We start from the raw sequence: 16,788 nt of genomic DNA on the forward strand, positions 1-16,788 counted from the left end.
AATTTTGCCTATAGCGGCTTCAGCTGATAGATGCATTTTCAGATAAAACAAAGAGAAAGACTTTTGGGGATTTGAAGAAGTTTGTTAAATTGAATGCACGTAAGAAAAACTTTTTTGCTTTTTTAAGCAAAAACATAGGTTAAGGAAATATATAACAGCAATTAGACAAGAAGCAAAAACTGTCTACGTAAAACACCAGCCTAGAATAGGTCATTTAAAATAAGTGCTTAGCTAAATCTGGCTTTTTCTCTGCTCTGCTGTTTCTTTCACACCGCCATATTTTACTAACATTCTGTTTTACTGTGTATATGTCCTGGGGTCCTTATATGTAAATAGGGATTAATGGAATGTATTACATTTAAGAAAATTAATTAAAAATCAGGTAAATACGTTTGTGTTGGGAGAGTATGCCCTCAGCTATTCAGCTATTGAACCAAACAGGTTTAACAAATGCATGTGTGATGATACTCACATATATATATATGAGCCTGTTTTTTTTTTTTTCTTTGATCATCGCTGTATCACTGCACATATTATTTTAAAATTCTTTTCTTCTACTGACATTTTAAAACTAAGCCTACACACCTCGACCTTTTCAAAAAAAAAAAAAAAATCAAGCTTTTGTGGAGATGTCGGGCAGAACAGAACAAAAATATATTAGAAGCACTAGGGATTGATGGATTAACGCAGCATTATAAAGCTTTCTGGGGAGTATTTGAAAGACCTTTGCAGGGTTCTACGAGAAAATAAAAAAGCTCCCAAGTGCTCCTAAAATCTGTCAGGGAGAGTTTTTTTTTTTTTTACTTCCAAAGATGTAAGACCTTTGCATGCTTTTGGTCTTTTTTTTTTTTTCTGAGCCAAAAAAACTTAGAATTCTTCTATCTTGTATCTAAAAAGACAGATAGAACTTCATCTTTATGGAAACCTGTTTCTGCCACTGAACAAAAAAAGTAATTAAAAAAAAAAAAAAAAAGTTATTGCGACTTTTTATCTCACAGTTCTGATGCAATTCTGACTTTCTCAGAATTGCATAATACAAACTTGCAATTATGACTTTTTTTCCTCACAATTGTTTATGAGTTTATATGTGACTTAATAACTCCCAACTGCATGTCATAAAGTCAGAATTGTGAGATATAAACTCGCAATTCTGAGAGAAACAAAAGTCAGAATTGTGAGCTTATATCTTATATATACATATATATATATATATATATATATATATATTATTTCTCAGAATTGCGACTTTATTTCTCAATATTGCGAGTTTATATTCATGCAATTGTGAGGAAAAAAAAGTCAGATTTGCAAGTTTACATCTCGTAATTCTGACTTTATATCTCACAATTATGAGTTTATATCACAATTTTTCGAAAAAAGTCCGATTTGTGACTTTATATCTCGCAATTCTGACTTTATGACATGCAGTTGGGAGTTATTAAGTCAGAATTGTATCACGTAAATCTGAGAAAAAAGTCAGAATTGCATGATATAAACTCGCAATTGTGAGTTATAAAGTCAGAACTGTGTGAGAAACTGTGTGGTTTTTATTTTTTATTAAGTGGCCAACTACTTCCTTAAGGCTTTTCGGTCACACTTTATTTTAAATTCCAGTTCACGCTATTAACAAACCATTAACTATGGCTTTTGCCTCGATAAACTCCTAATTTGCTGCTTATTAATAGTTAGTATTGGGTAGGATTAGGGATGTAGAATATGGTCATGCAGAATAGGTGCTTTATTAGTACTAATAAACAGCCAATATATTAATAATAGGCATACTAATAAGTAACCAGTTAATAGTGAGAATTGTTCCCTATGCTAAAGCGTTACCGGCTTTTCTCTTTCTGAAGATACATTGGAGTTCACATAGGGCCTAATATAAGCGTTGATGCATTTACTCATTCAAAGGGATAGTTCTGAAAAATCTGTCATCAATTACTCACCCTGAAGTTGTTCTAAACCTATATGTTTCTTTATTTTTTTTAACATAAAGGAAGATATCTTGAAGAATGTGGGTGACCAAACAGTTGGTGTGAAATGATGACAGAATTTTCTTTTTTTTGTTGAACTATCCCTTTAAGGCTGGAAGATGCATCACTTCAAAACCTCATATGTACTGCACTGTACACACACACACACACACACACACACTGACTCTGCTAAGAGGTCTCAAGAGTGTATCATTTCCAAGTGCAAAGCTCTGCAGTTAGACTGCGGGAGCTCAGCAGCCAAGGGAGATCTCATTAAAAGATGCCATGACTCTCCAAATCCACGGAGAAAAAAGACAAACTAAAATGCTTCCATTTAGGAGTGTAAATATTCTATTTTTTCTAATATTGTTCTCTTTTTGTACGCAATTACAGATTCTCATTGCTCTTTTTATAGCTACTGTATGTAGGGATTTTCATATGTATACTCACTCTAACACATCTCTGTTAAACGGCTTCTTGCTGTTGCCAAGAAACTCGCCGATCATCTGGCGGCTCAGCCCCTTCCTCTGGAGCAGGAAGTGCGCCACACCTATAGGCGTATCCGGAATGAACCCACGAGAGATGAGAAACTGGAGGCCCTTGTCTGGATTTCTGTTTTGATGAAAAAAGGTAGGAAGAGAAAGAGGTAGATAGTAGGATGGAGTTGGGGGACAGAGAGAGAGAGAGAGAGAGAGAAATTTGGCAATGTTAAAGGTGACGTAATTACAACTGCAACAGGAAGACAGGGTGGGACATGTCTAAATCGTTACCCATCGCTTACATTGTGCACTACATGCCATTCACCATACAGAAAATACTAACACTGTGAACAAGTGACTAGGGTTGCCAGGTTTTCACAACAAAACCCACCCAATTGCTTCTCAAAACTAGCCCCCATGAAAAATTGTGTAAAATATATGTTTTTGTCGGGGTTTGCAGTTTCAATGCAGCTTCAAACATAACATCTTGGATGACATAGAAGTGAGTAAATTATCAGGAAATTTTTATTCTGGAAGTGAACTAATCCTTTAAGAATGAATGAATGAATGAATGAATGAATGATCAATCTAAAAAAAAAAAAAAAAATATATGTTTGTTGGACTTTATTTTTTAATTCAAACTATATCTTAAAGAAATGAAAAAAAAAGTGCTTTGTTATTATTGAATATAAGGTATGCATAAAATGTAGAAATATGTGCATGACACTAAAGAAGAAGAAAGAAAAAAAAGCTCTTTTGAAAGGAGTTTCAATCTTATATAGTCCCTCAGACACTTTGCCATTCCACTGAAGCCAAGTGGGCATTAATAACCTCTATTTTTCTATTCAGTGGCTTATCAATAACCAGAATGTCAACGCTTTCCTGCCTTCAGACAATAAAAGTGACAACGGGGGACAGAAAGAAGCTTCTCGGCTGTACTTTATAGAGTTGCTTTATTCTTTCAGTCAGCATTCTCATTGCTAAGTCTTTGCCCTGGGAAGAAAAAAAAAAAAAGTACATGGATTTATAGAGGGTCCACTAAACTTTCATTCATCCACATGCTGAGAGAACCGTGTATTTCTGGTTTGCCTCACTGCATTCTACAATCTCCCTATTTCACTCTATCTTCCCTATTCATTACAATGATTTACTCCTCATAATAAATGTACAACCCCTGCCGACACAGTCTAGCTTTACTGAGAGGAACATGATGTACTTTATGAACAGCCTGTTTGTCAGTTACAATAAAAGGCCTGTCACTATGTTTTATTTTAAAGGCACTGAAATGATATGCAAAAAAATTGGTGCTGTTTTTATTTTGCCTGTTTATCGTGATGGAAAAACGCTGCAACAATAGGCTCGTTTTTGTGATTCATTAAACAAGTTAAATGGCCATAAAACATCTCTAGTGTGCACCTGTTTTTTGTGCAAAATGAAAATGGTTGTAATTCTAGCAGAAAACTGTTATACAAATGCTGCTAATTGGTTAAAAGTATGTGTAAATTATATTAGACTTGGTAGTTTATCTTCAAAATTTTAGCTCCTTTCTTTGAGAGAAAATGGCATGTGTTTATATCCCAGATGAATCTGTCCTTCCTACTTTCCTTCTTTCTTTCTTTCTTTATTTCTCTCATAAAGTAGCAAGAGCTTATTTAATGTCAATTTAATTTGCAATTTTAACTTGACCTCTGTTATATGGGGCTGTTAATATTAACATTCAGCGCTGTTTCACTTCTAGCTTGTAGCAGGTGAGGAAACTTTTCTCATGAGCAGCAGAAGTCATAGGAAAGTGTAGCGCTGAGTTAGGACAAAATTAATTTTCAGTAAGCACAGCAATATTTTAAAACTGCTGCAAATGAGTGCTAGTATAATGAACAGCACATCTGAGAAGGTTGTGTGGAGATACTCCACTGCTTTTAACAACACATCTACAGTATACTGTATCTGACATTATTACACGGCTCCCTGGAATACTCAATTCTGTTTGGTCAGTCACAACATTCCGAGATGTGTAATTCCCCGTTAAAACTGTTAATAGTAAATCTGAATAATATTTTACTCATCCAGGTATCACCCCAGATAGCACATGTACATCTGCAAGATGTCTGTTAAAGATCACTTAATCTGGAAAGCATCCCCTGATAGCACACGTACGTCTCAGAGACGTCTATTTGACGTCTGCATTTACATCTGCAAGACATCCATTGGACGTTTCCTATCAGACGTCAAATAGATGTCTTTTAGATGTCTTTAAGATGTTTATGATTTAAAATATAAGTAAAACTGACATCTTACAGACGTCTGCCAGACGCTTGTACACAGCAGATGTTTTCCAGATCAAGAGATCTTTAACAGACATCTTGCAGACGTACGTGTGCTATCTGGGTCTGCTGTGTACAAACATCTGACAGATGTCTGTAAGATGTCAGTTTTACATACATATAAACCATAAACATCTTAAAGACATCTAGACATATATTTGACATCTGATAGTAGACATCCTATAGATGTATTGCAGATGAGCAAACACTCTAAAAAATACATCTTGCAAATACAGTAGACGTCTCCAGGATGTACGTGTGCTATTAGGGACAGACTCATTCTCTCACTTCATGCAGACGTGGGTGCTGCCGCCTTTTCTGTTATAGTTATCGATTGTACTGAAAATTAAATTGAGGACTTCAGTATTAATAGTACTGTAATACTATTGCTGTGTTCATCATTCTTGCCATGCAGGACAATCGTTTTCTAAACTGTAGTGGATTATAAATTAATAAACAGGTAAGATTTATCTCAGATCAATATCTCTTGACCCCATAATTATTTATGTGGTGAAAAGCCATGTAAAAAGTGGTATGACTGTACCTTATCCCTTAAATGTTTGTCTAATTTAAAGCTAGAAACTGTTTTCTTCATGGAAGCTTTGCATTTAGTGAGCTAACAAAATATTTAAACTTAAAAACTAGACAGCTAAATAAATTATATATTCAATTCTGTCAGAAAATGCAGCCCTTCTCTCAGAAAACTGTTGCAGTTTATTTTTTTTGTTGTTGTTGTTGTTGTTTGCATTGGAACATCACAAAAAACAGAAAGAAAAGTCAAATCTGACACAATTCCACACAAAATGCAAAAAATGCACTGGACAAAATTATTGGCACCCTGAACTTAATATTTGTTAATACCTCCTTGGGAAAAAATAACTGAAATCAATCGCTTCCTGTAACCATGAATGAGTTTCTTACACCTCTCTACTGGAATTTTGGACCACTCTTCTTTTGCAAACTGCTCCAGGTCATTCAGATTTGAAGGATGCCTTCTTCCAACTGTTGTTTTGAGATCTCTCCACAGGTGTTCTATGGGATTCAGATCTGGACTCATTGCTGGCCATTTCAGAACTCTCCAGTGCTTTGTTTGTAATCATTTCTGAGTGCTTTTTGAAGTGTGTTTCGGGTCATTGTCCTGCTTGAAGACCCATGACCTCTGGTGGAGATGCAGCTTTCTGACACTGGCCACTACGTTGCACCCCAAAATTCTTTGGTAATCATCAGATTTCATGATACCGTTCACACAGTCAAGGCATCCAGTGCCAGAAGTAGCAAAGGAACCCCCAAAACATCTTTGAACCACCACCATGTTTGACTGTAGGGACTGTGTTCTTTTCTTTGAAGGCCTCATTTCTTTTTCTGTAAACAGTGCCATGATGTCCTTTACCAAAAAGCTCTACTTTTGTCTCATCTGTCTACAGTATGTTCTCCCAGAAGGATTGTGGTTTTGTCACATAAGTTTTGGCAAACTCCAGTCTTGCTTTTTTATGCCTTTGTGTCAGCAGTGGTGTCCTCCTGGGTCTCCTACCATAGCGTCCCTTTTCGACGGATAGTGCGAGCTGACACTGTTGTACCCTATGTCTGCAGATCAGCTTGAATTTGTTTGGAAGTTAATCGGGGTTCTTAATCCACCATTCAAACAATTCTTCATTGTAATTTTTCATTAATTTTTCTCTTCTGTCCACGTCCAGGGAGATTAGCTACAGTGCCATGGGCTGTAAACCTCTTGATGATATTGGACACAGTGGACACAAGAACATTAAGATCTCTGGAGATGGACTTGTAGCCTTTAGATTGTCCATGTTTTTCCACATTTTTTTCTCTCCAATCCACGGACAACTATTTACACTTCTTTCCTTTCTCCATGCTCAGTGATACACAACACAAGGGTTGAGTCAACTTTTCTCCAACTGGTTGCAAGTGTGATTACTATGTTGCCCACAGCTGTTACTTGCCACAGATGTGTCTACATACAAATTACAGGAGCATCACATGCTTGAAAAGCAATTATTTCTTACAATTTTGACAAGGTACCAATAATTTTGTCCAGTCTTTTTGAGTTCTGTGTGAAATTTTATTAAGTTTGACTTTTCTTCCGTTTTTTTTTTTTTTTTTTTTTTTGCAAACAGTGCAAACAAAAACAATAAGCACATGAATACCAAAACATTTGCAATTTAAACAACATTCTGAGAGAAGTGTTGCATTTTCTGATAGAATAAACAAACAGTAAATCCAAAAAGAGAATGTTTGAGATTGTAGGATTCTTATTGTGCTCCAATAAGGTTGCAATTATGCACCAAGGGTGAAAATATAATTCATTTGTGTGTATTTAGGATACATGAACTCCTAACCAAATGCTTACCAAAATAAAAGTGTTTTATTTAAAAAGATTTCACCATATGTTCTTATTGCAAATGACACCATTTCAAAAAAGGCAGATACTATTTGTAATAACTGCAAAACAAGGGAGATGCTATTTTACAGTTGAAGATACACTATATTGCCAAAAGTATTCGCTCACCTGTCTTGACTCGCATATGAACTTAAGTGACATCCCATTCCTAATCCATAGGGTTCAATATGACGTTGGTCCACCCTTTGCAGCTATAACAGCTTCAACTCTTCTGGGAAGGCTGTCCACAAGGTTTAGGAGTGTGTTTATGGGAATTTTTGACCATTCTTCCAGAAGCGCATTTGTGAGGTCACACACTGATGTTGGATGAGAAGGTCTGGCTCTCAGTCTCCACTCTAATTCATCCCAAAGGTGTTCTATCAGGTTGAGGTCAGGACTCTGTGCAGGCCAGTGAAGTTCATCCACACTAGACTCTGTCATCCATGTCTTTATGGACCTTGCTTTGTGCACTGGTGCACAGTCATGTCGGAAGAGGAAGGGGCAGCTCCAAACTGTTCCCACAAAGTTGGGAGCATGGAATTGTCCAAAATGTCTTGGTACGCTGAAGCATTCAGAGTTCCCTTCACTGGAACTAAGAGGCAAAGCCCAGCTCCTGAAAAACAACCCCACACCATAATCCCCCCTCCACCAAACTTTACACTTGGCACAATGCAGTCAGACAAGTACCGTTCTCCTGGCAACTGCCAAACCCAGACTCGTCCATCAGATTGCCAGATGGAGAAGCGCGATTCGTCACTCCAGAGAACGCGTCTCCACTGCTCTAGAGTCCAGTGGCGGCGTGCTTTACACCACTGCATCCGACGCTTTGCATTGCACTTGGTGATGTTTGGCTTGGATGCAGCTGCTCGGCCATGGAAACCCATTCCATAAAGCTTTCTGCGCACTGTTCTTGAGCTAATCTGAAGGCCACATGAAGTTTGGAGGTCTGTAGCGACTGACTCTGCAGAAAGTTGGTGACCTCTTCGCACTATGCGCCTCAGCATCCGCTGACCCCACTCTGCCAGTTTACGTGGCCTACCACTTTGTGGCTGAGTTGCTGTCGTTCCCAAACGCTTCCACGTTCTTATAATACAGCTGACAGTTGACTGTGGAATATTTAGGAGCGAGGAAATTTCAGAACTGGACTTGTTGCACAGGTGGCATCCTATCACAGTTCCATGCTGGAATTCACTGAGCTCCTGAGAGTGACCCATTCTTTCACAAATGTTTGTAAAAACAGTCTGCATGCCTAGGTGCTTGATTTTATACACCTGTGGCCATGGAAGTGATTGGAACACCTGATTCCGATTATTTTGGGGCAAATATATATATTTGGGGCAGCCGTGGCCTGATGGTTAGGGAGTCAGGCTTGTAACCGAAAGGTTGCAGGCTTGAGTCCCAGGTCTGGCAGGGATTGAATAACCAACGCTCTCTCCACCCTCAATACCACGACTGAGGTGAGACCCTTGAGCAAGGCACTGATCCCCCAACTGCTCCCCGGGTGCCGCAGCGATAGCAATATGGCTGCCCACTGTTCCGGGTGTGTGTTCACGGTGTGTGTGTGCGCACTTGGATGGGTTAAATGCAGAGCACAAATTCTGAGTATGGGTCACTATACTTGGCCTCACGTCATGTCCTTTCCTTTTCCTTTCCTTTCCTTTCCTTTCCTTTGGATGGGTGAGCGAATGCTTTTGGCAATATAGTATATATGCTGAAGTAACTGACAGAATACACGTAAATAGAAACAAATTTCATCTTGTTTACATTACGTGCGAACAGTGATAAATGCAATTCACACAAACTGTATGTAGAAGTAATATGCTATTTGTACTCAGAGTGGACTGTCTAAACAAACATGGCTTGGAGCAAAAAATAGCCTTTGGCAACAAGTTTGGCTGTTTGCACTTAGTGTGAAAAGACACTGCCATTAAATAAAGTAGTGAGGGTGTGAACAGTATGTTTTAGGAGATTGTATTTTTCTAAAAGTACACCGGGCCAAAAGTGCTTCCAGCTGAAGAAATACCAATCTTTACATCCAGAGAGACAGAAAGAGCTTTTGATACATTTAGCTACATAAAGTTCACCTGACACTCAACTAACATCTGTGCTCTGATTCTATCCTGCTATTGTCCGAAAAAAGGGGGCAGGTGAACTGCAGGCACAAGCCCTGCATAAAACATGACACTTACAAGACACGAAGAGCACAGTTTTTTGGAAGCATCCTACGATCATGGCTAGTCTCCTTTCCTTACACATAAACAGAATCAAACATATGTGTTGAAACCCTCCTGTTCTCCCTGCTGTTTCTCTCTTTTGGGGAAATGAAACATTCCCATTCTGTTCACGAGGCAGGTGAAAACTCAATTTAGAGTGTTATAGTCATTCCACTTACTATCCCTCGTTCACACATCAACGTCCTCTATATGTCCTTTACATGCTTTATCCAACACATATACACTTACAGAGTCCCATAGACAGAGGCTCCTTTCTTAATTATCTGTTTAGGGAAAGCACATTCCAGTCCCCAAATCTCTCTGTTAATCCAAACTCAGATTTCAGCGTCTCGTCACGCACACACATACACACACCTGCTTTAGATTCAGTCTGAGCTGTCACAGGTATTAGGCTACCCTGCAGAAAATGAACTGCTGGAACTAATGACAACCCCTCTCTCTTTTCACTCACTCTCTTGGAGCAAAACCTCTATTTGATTAAAAATTGGCTTATCCTTATCTGTCAGGGTGTTTGAGGCGATGAAGTCTGGGTAAAGGAGAGACTGGTTTATTTTTATTTTGCTCTCTTTGATAATGTTAAAAGTAGGGCTGTCGATTAATTAACAGATTTAATCAAATTAATTGGATAAATTGCAGGTTTAATCAAATAAATCACATATATCTACATTTGATTAGAAAAGCCCCCAAATGAAGATAATGCTAAATAAATTCACGACATTACTGAAGTATTGTGTTGTGAATGTTTTAGAAATCCAAGCATGTTTAGATGCTTATGTTAATGTTGTGTTAATATGATAATGTTTCTAAGTAAGCTTCTAAGTAAGATACAATAACATGTTTCAGTGTTTCTGCTGACAGCATGCAACTTGTAACGGAGAGACTGAGAGAGGTGTACGGATCCATTTGTGAAGCTTTGTTCAGAGACGTGGTCATTTAAACAGGCAAAGGGTCAGAAAACAGATATAAATAGGGCAAGACGAAAGAGTAATCCAGAGGCAGATGTGGGTCAATCGGCAGCGAACGTAAACCAGGGGACGAGGTAAACGGGTGATCTAACAGACAGACGAGAAACAGATAGAATGAAGTAAACCAGGCAAGGATAAAGACACGGATAAAACAGACTAGGTTAGACTCCATAGACTAGGATTAGGAAAGGCTCCATAATGTGCTATCACCGACTAAGGGATAAACACAACAATACTCGGCAATAGTGTGTGTGATTGGCTACATCTCTGTGTGTGATCAGTGCAATGGATGATGGGAAATGTCGTCCGGGGTGACATGCACCAGTTTGTGTAGTGTGATTGTCTATATAATGACATCTGTTGGCGAACAGACGGAAAGCCACAGACCGGATTCGTAACACATCTGTTTGTAAACAGATCAGTTTATTATTCATTTTAATAAATTGGTGCACTCATGAACGACTATCTATATATATATTGTTAAAAAATTGGTTAAGTGAATGATCAAATGACTGTGTGCCTTTAGAAATTAACATATTTTTGTTCAGTTTCCATATAGTTATACAACAAACCCTTCGCAAATTAAGTTTGGCAGTCGTTCTGAGACGGATCACGTAATATTTTTTTGTAAAATTGTTTGTCTATGTACAAATGTGTTACTTGACAGTCCCCTTATAAAAATTAACAATGGTTTTAACTACAAATAAAAAAATAAATAAATAATGGTTACTGTAGTTAGACCATGGTTTTACACAAATTAACCATGGTTTTGCTACACTAACCATAGTTTAACCATGGTATTTGTAGTAAAACTGTAGTTATACAAATGGTAATCAATACACCAAAAAAAAAAAAAAAACATGGTTACTATGTTTTTACTATAATAAAACCATGGTTAATTTTCGTAAGGGTCTTTGGCTGTCCCAAAGATATATGAGAATTTTTCAGTGTCTCACGCCATGAGCGCCTCATTTTAAACATAGTGTACAAGTTTTAAGTATAGTAGATATACTTTGAAAATAAAAAGAAAAGAAACAGTTCTGTTTTATTACAGTCCATCTACCTGCTTGAAGACAATAATAACATGTAACTGATAGAATGACAAATACTGACTACTTTAAGTCAATTTTGGAATCCACTACATATTGATTCCAGTGGCAGATGCTAAATTTTAGAGCAAAGAATGCAGATAAATTATACCTAATTAAAGGTAATGATGACAGATGAGATGTACATAAACTTGTGTGAATTAAATAAATACTTTATTTACACAATATGAATTTAAAATTCATATAAAAATAATTAAAAGCCAAAAATGCATTCTCTGACAAAACAGAAAGAAAGCCATATGGGTTTTGTACAACATGAGGGTGATTAAAATGATGACAGAATTTTCATTTTTTTGGTGAACTACTTCTTGAATGACAGATGAAGCTGAGTCATTTGAGGGATTTAACCATATGTTCAAAATTCTCACTGTACTTTCCTTTATTTAAAGGAAATCTGATGAGCAGGATGGAAAATAAACAGCCTCCCACTCAGCTTGGCAGCCGTTATCGCCCTCCCAGCTGATTCATAATCAAGTGCACACATACATTCCCTCACCCCTATAAAAAGATGAATGCCTTCTGTTACATTCTACCGTGAATATTGTCGCCATCAACACAGGGCAAAGAAGGTTTCACTTGGTGAAGGTGGAAAATAAATGAGTAGATTATGCACCCTGCCTTTTGCAAGATGGATAAACAGTCGTTGTCCGTAAATTCAAGGCTATTTGTCAGTTATGTAAGTTACAACGTCAGGAACATGCTGTTAGATGTAATTTTGAAGCTTTATTTTTTATTAGTTGCTCGTGACTCAGATCGTTGCATCCTCTACTTTTATTTGTCTCTGCTATCACATGCACACGATTACTTTCAGTACAAAAAGCATTCATTAAGAGGTAGGAACAATGTGTTTCACCTTGGACGCTGTAACAGCAATGAAAGGGAAAATAAACAGAAGCTGGTACATAGAGATCTCGGATGGTTTAGGATGCACTGCTTCATCTGAACAAGCTTTTAACTTTTTAAAGCCACATTCCCCCAATGACTTCTTTGTAGCTGATTAAGAACTTTTAATTAGGTGCTCTATCTTCAGATTATTTCTCTCACATTAAAGGAACTACAAATGGCACTGAAGTGGCATTGCATGGAGCAGTAAATGTTGAAGTAAGGGTAAAAGTCATCTATTTTTTCAGTTATTGGAGTGGGATCTTTCATTTTCTTTTAAACAGACTGTACAATAGGAGGCAGAACAGAGGATCCACTTTATATGAAGTGTCTTTAACACTCTGTATTAATATTGAATTAATTTGTAAATACATGTTTTTACAATGTGCCATTACAATTTCTTATACAGTGTCTTTGTTACAGAGTAATTATAAAAGTAATATTAGTTAAAGTATAAGTTTACAGATAATGTACTCACTCCCTTGTTATCCAAGATGTTTATGTCTTTCCTTCTTCAGTCGTAAAGAAATTATGTTTTTTGGGGAAAACATTTCAGGAATTTTCTCTATATAGTGGACTTCTATGGTGCCCCAAGTTTGAACTTCCAAAATGCAGTTTAAATGCAGCTTCAAACGATCCCAAATACGGTTGTAAATGATCCCAGCCGAGGAAGAAGGGTCTTATCTAGCGTATAACGATCTTAATAACGATGACATAATGATTGGTTATTAAAAAAAACAAAATAATATTATTTATATACTTTTTAATGTCAGTTGCTCATCTTGTCTTACTCTGCCTGAACTCTTTTTTTTTCCAGTTCATGACAATTAGGGTATGTCGAAAAACTCCCATCTCATGTTCTCCCTCAACCTCAAAATCGTCCTTTATCGCTGTTTTACCTTTTTTGTTAAGGGTGTTTGATCTTCTTTGCATGTTCACTTTGCATAGACTAAGTTGGTACTTCTGCAGTGATGTAGGATGATTTTGAAATGATTTTTGAAGTTAAGGGAGACAATACGATTGGAGTTTTTCAACATACCCTAACTGTCTTGAGCCAGAATACACAGAGTTCAGGCAGAGCAAGACAAGATGAGCGTTTGACATTAAAAAGTATTTGTATTTTTTTAAAATGAAAATAACCGATCGTTTCGCTATATAAGACCCTTCTTCCTCGGCTAGGATCGTTTACAACCACATTTGGGATCGTTTGAAGCCGCATTTAAACTGCATTTCGGAAGTTCACACTTGGGGCACCATAGCAGTCCATTATATGGAGAAAAATGCTAAAATATTTTCCTCAAAAAACATATTTTTTTACAACTGAAGAAAGAAAGACATGAACATCTTGGATGACAATGGGGTGAGTACATTATCTGTAAATTTTTGTTCTGGAAGTGGACTTCTCCTTTAAATACTATGGTTAGGGTTAGGATTAGGGTTTGGTTTACGGTTATTTGCAATTTATTGTTTTAGTACATGTAACATATAACAACAACACCATAAAACATAAAATAAAGTTTTACCTAAATTTCTGTAATTGCACCTACAGCATAGTACATACTAGTATTATGTATGGATGTACGGTCGCCGTGATTTTGCCAAGTAAGACATGTTCCTGGATCAACATGTTTTGTTGATCCTGGATCAACATTACTGTACAAAAATATAGACTTAACCCAATCCCTACCCCTAAACCTAACCATAACCACAATTTATTCCTAAAATCAGAAGGAAATGATAGCTAATTAAGAAAGGTGTAGAAGCATCAAACTGTTATTCTAAGTCTAAAACTGATATTTCCTGAAAAGTTATCCCTCAATTCTGATTGGCTGATTGAAATGTTGTTCCAGGATCAACAAGGATGTTGATCCAGGAACATGGTATACTTGGTGAAATCACGTTCACCATGGATGTACATTACACTGCCCTCCAAAAGTTTGGGAACGCCCTAGAAAAGTGGGTTTTTGGACAATATTGGCATGAATCCTTTTTAATTTGTGAAAATTTTGCACTGATAAGGGACAACACAAACTATGAAAACATATTTTATTACATAAACAGTTTATACATAGAAAAAACATACATTTTTGGTTCATCAAAATATCCACCATTAGCAGATATTACAGCTCTGCATAATCTGGGCCTAAATTCATTGTATTCTAAACTTAATTGGCAATCAATTGTTGAAGCTATTAAGGTGTGCTGACCCAAAAATCTTTTAAAAACCTGGGCCAAGTTTAAACCAGTAACCAAGCATCACAGCTGGCAAAGGGGCATGTCTGACTTTGACATGTATATATTGCCATTATTACGTAATCAAAATAAAAATTTTTATTGCTGGTCTTCAATTATAATGTCAAGTTACTTTAATATATTTGCACCAAAAAATGATAAGGATTTATGCTGATATCGTCCAAAACTACACTTTGCCAGGGGTGTTTCTGAACTTTTGGAGGGCAGTGTATAAATGCACACCTAATAAAAAGTGGAACCAAAACAGCTATGTAATCTATAGAAAATAATAATCAAAATCATTGGATACAATACTTTAGTTCAGTAAGCCTTGAGAAAATACAAATCAAATTGATTCATTGTCCTAGATGGAAAAACATGAACATTTGTGCTTAAAATATGTTTAATTTCTTAAGTAGTTGCAATTCGAAATGAGTAAAACACAACTCAATAAGCTGTATTTTTAGCAAGGGAAGTCATTTTGTGCAATAGTGCGAACTGTCGTCATCTACGATCACAGTTTTGTCTTTCAGGATAATTACTGTCATTATGGAGCAACAGTTCAAGAATAATCTTGCTGCATCACACTTCTTTGAACTGTCACGTGTTTATACTGCAGCTATGCGAATGCTAACATATCCGATTTAATGGAACAGACGTTTGAAAGTAACTCTTATATAACCCTTGAGTGCTAAGATTTGTTGAAACCAGCTATGTACGTACATTTACAATGTGTTAGTCAGCATTAACATCCGCATTTGCACATTAGCGAAGTTTCTGACCTTAATCTGTTTATGATACATAGGCTTGCACAGTCCTAATTCACCCTTTCCCATCATGCTCCTCTGTGATGTTTTGCGTATAGAGTGCTCTTATCAAACTCTGCCTCAGTCACTCTTGGCTGAACATAGAGAATAGACATGCGGGAGCAGAATTTTAATTGGCAGCGATGTGACACTGCAGAAATAAAGCCAACAGGATTTGTAAAGTGGAGCTGCATTTCTCCAGCTTTGAAAAACAGATGTTCTTGTTGGAAAGGTGTAAGTGGGTGATAGGATAGTTACAAGAGCGGACAGTTCAATGCTAATATTCCTGACATTAATATAAGAGGCAAATATACAGTCTCATTGTTTATACATAGGTATTTATACGTAACGTTTAGAGGCACAAAACGTACATTTTTGTATGTTTTTTTTATTGATGCTAAAATGTACAGTTTAGACGTATTGTAACGTTTAAAATGTACAAATCACTGCATATTTGTAGCTAAAAAAAAAAGCTAAATATTTATGTATCTTATATATCATAAATACATTTGTATTAATGCCTTTTTTATCGTTTTATCAACAAGCGATTTAGATTTTTAGCCCCCTTAACCTACCCCCAAACCTAAATTTTAGATTTTTATATTATCCAGATTTTTTTCTTTCCCTATCCACTCCATGAAGGCGCGTGCATCATTGAAAACACACCTCACCAGAAATACAGTATGTCGTAATCTGTGATGAATGCAGGCGAGAGCCACAGAGTGTTCGATTTTCCTGCGGTAAAACCTGTCATTTCTTGATGCACCACTATGTGAATTTGTAAAATGCACTTCAGCGCGGGTTTATTGCTGTTGCTGCTGGACTTGCTGCTCGGGATGGAGATGAAGATCACCGGATAAAGGCTTGAATTTGGGTCTGTTCCTCATAATCGTATGGATTCTCAAGATCTGGATTACAGTACACAAATAAAATTATGATGTGTGTTAGGTGTATTTTATGGTTCTATTGTTAGTCAGAGCATGTTGGAGAAAACGGCTTTTGTATCCCATCACATTAATATTACACAAATGGTTAAACGATTGCAGAAATGTTATTTATTTAAGGGGTTTGAAGTGTAGTCGTTTTTAACATTATGTAGGCCTATTCTTGGAAACGAGCGGGCAGCAGAAATCACACAGAACAGAATGAGATGTTATAATTTCATATTAAATAAACGATTAACAATTTAATAATGCAATTGAAAACATAAGGTCATTGGTATGACACATAAAAACAACAATAATGAAATCAATGCCACGATTTTGATATTCATAAGGGTTCATTTTTAGGTGTCGTCTATTGTCAGAATTGTATGTTTAAATGCTGAAAATACGTAAGTATTTGTACATTTAGATGCTGTAAAAACATCAGTAAATGTACGTTTTGTAGAAC

General features: G+C 36.7%; 1 protein-coding gene across 4 annotated transcripts in view; it reads right to left on the bottom strand.

Moving 5' to 3' along the window:
* The window catches only part of iqsec3a (IQ motif and Sec7 domain ArfGEF 3a), a 150,449-nt gene that overhangs the window by 46,999 nt on the left and 86,662 nt on the right, over positions 1-16,788 (bottom strand). For all 4 annotated transcript variants that reach the window (XR_007827549.1, XM_051107361.1, XM_051107363.1 and 1 more), the window contains one exon: positions 2,424-2,585. Coding sequence is in view for 3 of the 4 variants with exons in the window: in XM_051107361.1 (XP_050963318.1) it covers positions 2,424-2,585 (162 nt within the window). In the remaining variant the exon portion in view is untranslated. The remainder of the gene's footprint in view (positions 1-2,423; positions 2,586-16,788) is intronic.

Source organism: Labeo rohita, chromosome 4 (assembly GCF_022985175.1).
Source record: "Labeo rohita strain BAU-BD-2019 chromosome 4, IGBB_LRoh.1.0, whole genome shotgun sequence".
In the NCBI taxonomy this organism is placed as follows: domain Eukaryota; kingdom Metazoa; phylum Chordata; class Actinopteri; order Cypriniformes; family Cyprinidae; genus Labeo; species Labeo rohita.